General features: G+C 40.0%; 1 protein-coding gene across 1 annotated transcript; it reads right to left on the reverse strand.

Annotated features, from left to right (window-relative positions):
- Positions 1–215: 215 nt before the first annotated feature.
- LOC112291889 (uncharacterized) lies at positions 216–1,496 on the reverse strand. Its single transcript, XM_024539847.2, has 2 exons — positions 848–1,496; positions 216–715 (listed from the first exon to the last, which is right to left on the reverse strand). Exons 1-2 carry the CDS (start codon positions 1,153–1,155, stop codon positions 589–591), a joined length of 435 nt encoding a protein of 144 aa, XP_024395615.1. The 5' UTR covers positions 1,156–1,496; the 3' UTR covers positions 216–588.
- Positions 1,497–6,064: the final 4,568 nt, after the last annotated feature.

Consider the following 6,064-nt stretch of genomic DNA (forward strand, 5'->3'; position numbering starts at 1 on the left):
AAGAACATATACAGGACTCTTAACCCCTAGAATACATGTAATCTTGCAAATTAATGATGGTCTAGATCGACCAGAACTGTGGCATATCTAATATGAACTTGTAGACAGCTCGAGACAACAAGCGATCTTGCCACATGAGTGCATGAGCCATGGGACGTGACATTCCATACACGTCATTGCCGAACAACATGTGTACAGAGGAGCCCAAGAGACGATTACACGACTAAAAAAGTCATCATGCTAAAGAGCACAAATGATGCTCACCCTGTATACAAAACTCGTCCACTTCCGGACGACAACGACTGTTCAACTCTACTAAGATAAGAGTCCTAAAATCGGTTCTCGGAAATTTCTCTGGCAGTCGATGGAGGAGGAGCCGAGCTCCTCGGTTCGGTAGCAGACAGGCGGCAATATATCCGGTATGCAAACCGGTGTAAAAATGACTCATAAAAAGCAGTACAAAAAGTAACCCGTTTCATATGCCGACGATTAGTACAGTCGGGACAGACATATGACTTCTAATTAATTACAGGAGAGAGACCAAGATATCATACATGTGTCGGCAACACTACCAAAGTATTGATAGTATTATGAGTAGATCTTGGAAATTGGTTGACCAGTCTTCAGCATCCTGAACATGGCAGCGCGCTCACCAGGTGCTGAAGCATAGCTGCCTCCGGTTCCAGAAGCCATCTTCATGCCGGGCATACGTTCACTGCATTAAATGGGAAGTGAGATAGTGAGATACCATTCGCGTGTTTTCCTGAAAATAATAATCGGCAGTAATCATGCAGATTTCTCCAGAAAGAACAATTCCAGCCAAGAGCAGAAAGTAACAGCAGCTTACGTGCTAGGAACTGAAGGCTTCACCACTTCATCCTCCTCGTCCGAGCTGCTCACCACATTCCGCAGCCTGCTCGCTCCCTTTGGTGGACTTCTAACATTTGGAGTGCGTGAGGGAGCAGGAAGCGAAGGGACGGGCTTCAAGTTCGACTTCGGCGCTTTGTTGAGACAATTCTCAATCAATGAATCCGTCGAGATTTCCAAGTCCTCGCCCGATTTGGGCCTAAAGTTCTTTCCGCCCCAGGAATTGTATCGGTGCAAGCGGCACCGGAAAGAGCCAGCATGAGTGGAGGGAGAACACAGGCAAGGCATCTTCACTAGTAGAGCTCCCCCTCAGAAATCTATTATAATAATATGATAAAAAATAAAAATAAAAATAAAAAACGCTTAGCTCCCTCAGAAAACTGGCCAACCGATACCGATCGACCTCCGCCTGTGCACGAGTGACGCAAACCAACTCGAATAGACAGACACGCACCTCCCAGACCCTCCGAGAGAAGGGAATAGACTTAATCAATCAGCGAGCCAAAAAGTACACGAGAGGAATCTCTGACAAGATAGATGGCAGACAACCTTAGCGAGCAGCAGAATCCCAGATCGAAGCAATCACTATGAGATGCAAAAGAACTGAGAAGGTAGAAGAAATCCAAAACGAGTTGTATGCAGAACTGCTGGCTTCTTATAGAAGTGGCGAGAGAGAAAGCGCCCGGCGAAACAACGGGGAGGGCCTCCACACAACCCCCCCCCCCCGCCTGCCTGCCCGCCCGGCCCAGCCCGGCTCCACACCACCCCCCCTGGAGCGACTTTCTTGCACGCCTCGGCCTAAAGTTGCCACTCTACCTTGTTGAACCCCCTGGAATCGAACCCAGTACTCAATTAGTGAGTTACCACGATATCTTAGTGACCGTATTAGTGAGTGGCTAACAGCAGCCTTGGAACAACCCCGCCAGCAGCCAATTCTCAGGAATCCAAGTGAGTTGTTCGATTTGTCGATTCTCGAACGGACCCATTCGCCAAAGTCATTAATTACAAAAACCCTGATTCCCAGGTATTTAATTGGAACTCACCAGCCTTCAAATTACTGTGCAATCAAGTATATTTTATTTGTTGAATATGGGTGAATATTGTGTTTTTGTGTTATTTATTTTTTTTGGGTAGTTTGTATGTTACTAAGGAAAAATTGTTAAAATTTCCTCTTGATTCTGCTGGAGGTTTTTTAGTGGATTTTTTTTTTTTTTTTTTTTAAAAAAAAATAAAAGAAAACAGCTTTGGAAGTGATAAAAGGAAGTTGCTGCAGTGCAAACGTGGAGAATATTCGATTCTCATTCATCCAAAGTAGTAGGTCCAATCTGAATTGGTTCTGTTCTGGCCTCCTTCATTAGCTCAGGGCCTGGTGAAAGAACAGAAAAGGAAACAAGGTGCTGCTTTGGACTGTCTTTGCCCTTCTTCACAGTCAAAATACTTTCCAGCTTTATTTTCAGACACTTTCTCATGATCTTCCCTTCCTTTAGAATCACATCCACAATAATTGACGGATGGATTCGTGAATGAATGAATTACAAGTGCTGTTAAATTTAAAAGGACGTCACCTGAGACGCAACCCATTCTATTTTTCTTTTTTCTATTTAAAAGGTTCAGATGGTGGATAATTTTCCCTGTCATGCAACCCTATTCACCATATACACCTCCAGGGTTTGCACTTTTGCTTTGGAATGGCATTTAAAAAGTCAGCACCTATGGTTTAAAATTTGTCGTCAAAAAGTAAATATGAAACACTAAATATCTCAGAAGGAATAGAATGACAAGCAGATTTTCAGCATCACCTCTAAATTAAGCTTCACACCAAAAAAGAAAAAAAAATAATCCTTTTATCAGTGAAACTGCAGTAAAAATTCAATGCTTAAAATGAAACCTCATAACTGCCTTTATTCTCTACATGGACCGAAACTATATTTGACTTCTTGTACTGGTGGTGGGCACAGGTTCAGCTGCTCATCACATCCACATGGCTACTTTAATTATGCATCAGGTTTGCTCATGCTTGAACATTTAAACCCCATTATTAATGTATCATTCACTAACCTACAGCAACTTTGCTTCCATGGTTAGAGTATTCTGCTTGACTTTTTATTTTTTAATATTTTGACAGAAATAGTAAAATAATAATACTTCATCTATAACCACAATTATAATCACAAATTCATTGATATATACATATATATATAAGTATCAGAAGTAGTTTCATTTTTGACCTAGTGCTGTGTACATACACAACTCTCTCTCTCTCTCTCCATGTACAACATGTATCATCTCCCTTGATGCAGTATAATCCATGTGAATTAGAGACAAAAACACTACCTTCTAAAATATTACCAGGTGGTGTAACCTTTCCAACCTTTAGGACAAATTTTATAACTGATTTGTTTAAACAATTTTACTGAACTAGTAGATTGAGAATTCAAGACTTGAATTGAAAATGAAAGAAGTTGGATGATGTTCAATTACTTTCTAAAATAACATGTATATTAAATTTATATATTATTCCCAAGTGAAAATGGAATGTCAATTTATATAAAGAGAAATTACAAAGATTGCAAGTAATTTAAAGATAGTTGGAAAATTTATTAGATAATTAAATAAGATGATTTTAATAGTTTGACTCCATTGTATTTTATTTGTATAAAAATAAAAACACCATATGAAAAGGATTTCGAAGATAAATTATAGTTATTATTGGAATGCAAATCAAAATACATTTCATGACAAGGATTTTACTTTTGTATTTCAGCAATGAATATTAATAGGCTTTGTATTACAAACAAGAATAAAACCAGGTTAAAACTTTTTTGTTCTAAAACTTGCACTAGGATCTGGACAAATATTATGGTTTGGTTTTAAAAAGAAAGAGAAAAATGCCAAGCTTTATGAAGGCAAAAGAACTCTATAGATAGTTTTGTTTGTTATGTGATATCTCTCTAAATATAGTCAATGCTATAATTTAAGGTGGCCCTAGCCACAAGGTCACAACAAAAACCCAAAACACAAGTGGTATAAGAGAAAGAGAAACAAACATAACCACACAAAATAAAGGGAAAGACTTGGCAAGAGGGTGGGATGATCCTATCTCTACCCTCATCTCATCTTGTTTGGGAAATGTAGCACAAACATCAACCTTTTCTTTTCTAGAATTGACGGGCATAAAAGTTGATGGTCAAATAAAGATGAAACTTGAAACACTTCAAGGTATTCAGACGAAAAAAAAGTAATACATCCATCAATTATTTTCCAAAGAGAGCATAAATTTTATTTGACTCACATCTACCAAAACTTTTGCCATACTGCACAAATTTTGTAGAAACTGTTGTAATTCTATCACAGAATATATAAACATATGTATATATATATATATATATATATATATATATATACATATATAGTTCTACAAAAGATAATCGGACACGGAATGAAATTGAGAAACTTATTTACATCCACACTAATATATCCACTTCTGCTGTTTTGTTGCAAATCATTTATAATTGCAAAAAAGTGTGTAGGATCCAGTAGCATCACGTTGTGAGATCCAGACCCTCTCTCAAAACACTAGTTTCTTACACTCTGCACACACAAATAATTGAATAAAGAAAGAAAAATAGTTTTATGTTGATTTTTTAATGCTCCACAAGTCGAGCCAATGGAGATAAATTGATTGATTGATTGGGTTCTAACAATGCACCTGGGGCATTGTACAGACTTTGCCAAGCCTCTTGGGTGGGAGGAGCTGACCCTGTTCCTCCTCATTCTCAGGATATGGATTCCAAAGTTCAGCCCACAGCAAAAGCCTGATTTAGTACATCACTTGATTAGGAGCCAAGTCGAATCAGTACTTGGCATCTGCTCTTAAGGAACTGCGCTTTTCCTATTCTTTTTTTGGGGGTGTGTTTGTTTGGTTTTCTGCTTCCATGCCACCACTCCCAATCAGAAGTAAAGTTCAAGCTTTGTCCTTTTTCACACCAGCTACTGTATGACAAAGTGCAGCACTCTATCATCATCATCATCGTCTTCTTCACGTTGCCAAGCCTTCTGCCTTCAAAGCCATGTAACTACTAACAAGTAGAACTGCAGAATACCTCCCGAGTCGAATATTGTATTAGATAAAGAATATTCCATTGATTACATGGAAGTGGGTAGATTCTTGACTCGGGTTACAAAGAATATTTCAGGATTCCAACAGGTAGACGTGATCTGACAACTAGTGGCGACTCGGAGCGTCCAGTTTGCCAAGAAAAGGCGCCTCCGCCCTGATCAGCGTCGAGCTCCGTCAGAGCCGGCACACTGAACTTTGTTTTCTCCTAACACAGCCCTTAGATTCCTGTTGGGTCCAAACTGGTGTCATGGGTTGGACCCAGCCGTGGCGGACGGGTGGCCGCAGCTCACAGTGCTCATCTGAACGAGGTCATATGGTTTGCGGTACCGAGGCTGTCCCTATTAAAACAAAGCAGTTTGGGTTTTTTTAACACGCTCACTGTTCCTACAACAGCAGTCGCATCAAGAGGGTTGAGTTGATCAGTTCTATTCTCGTGCCCTTTTATTTTTTTTTTTTTTTTTTTATTTGTCCCCTCATGGTCACGGCTTGGCTCCGTCTCAAGCAACTTTGAGAAGCCTCATATCTCCTGAATTCACTGTTGTAGTTCCGATGCTTTCGCGATGACCAGTCGAGCATACATACACTGCGTATCGTGTTCAGGGTGCACCAGTATCAGCAGGAGTTGTAAGCAGTAACCTTTTCTATGAATCTACTCCCCTTTGGATCTCCGAGTGTGGTTAGGTTCGATGTTATTTATGACTTTCTGTTTCCCCAAAAGAGTGGCGATCTCTATCTGCTCGCTGTTTGAAAGAACTGAGAAGGAGTAGAAGACAAACCCAACGCTTTTCTGTATCGCAACATGCACTTTCAAGCATCTAAGATACCCCGATTACACCAAACAACCTCTGCAGCTATTACCATCGTTATTGTGGCATAAACAACAAGCGTCAATCCGTGACTTCGTTCCATTCGAGCTTTGCTGAAAAGGCAGGATGTTCAAAACCGGGAGATATTAGGACTTTTAGGAAAAATCCAGTATTTTTTCCACAGCCAAGACGGTACTGCTGTTACTCGTGGCACACTCTTGAAAGGCAACAGGATTTTATTCCTCCTCGAATTCTGCCACGATTCCTTTCT

The sequence above is a fragment of the Physcomitrium patens genome, chromosome 14 (assembly GCF_059467195.1).
Source record: "Physcomitrium patens ecotype Gransden chromosome 14, ASM5946719v1, whole genome shotgun sequence".
In the NCBI taxonomy this organism is placed as follows: Eukaryota; Viridiplantae; Streptophyta; class Bryopsida; order Funariales; family Funariaceae; genus Physcomitrium; species Physcomitrium patens.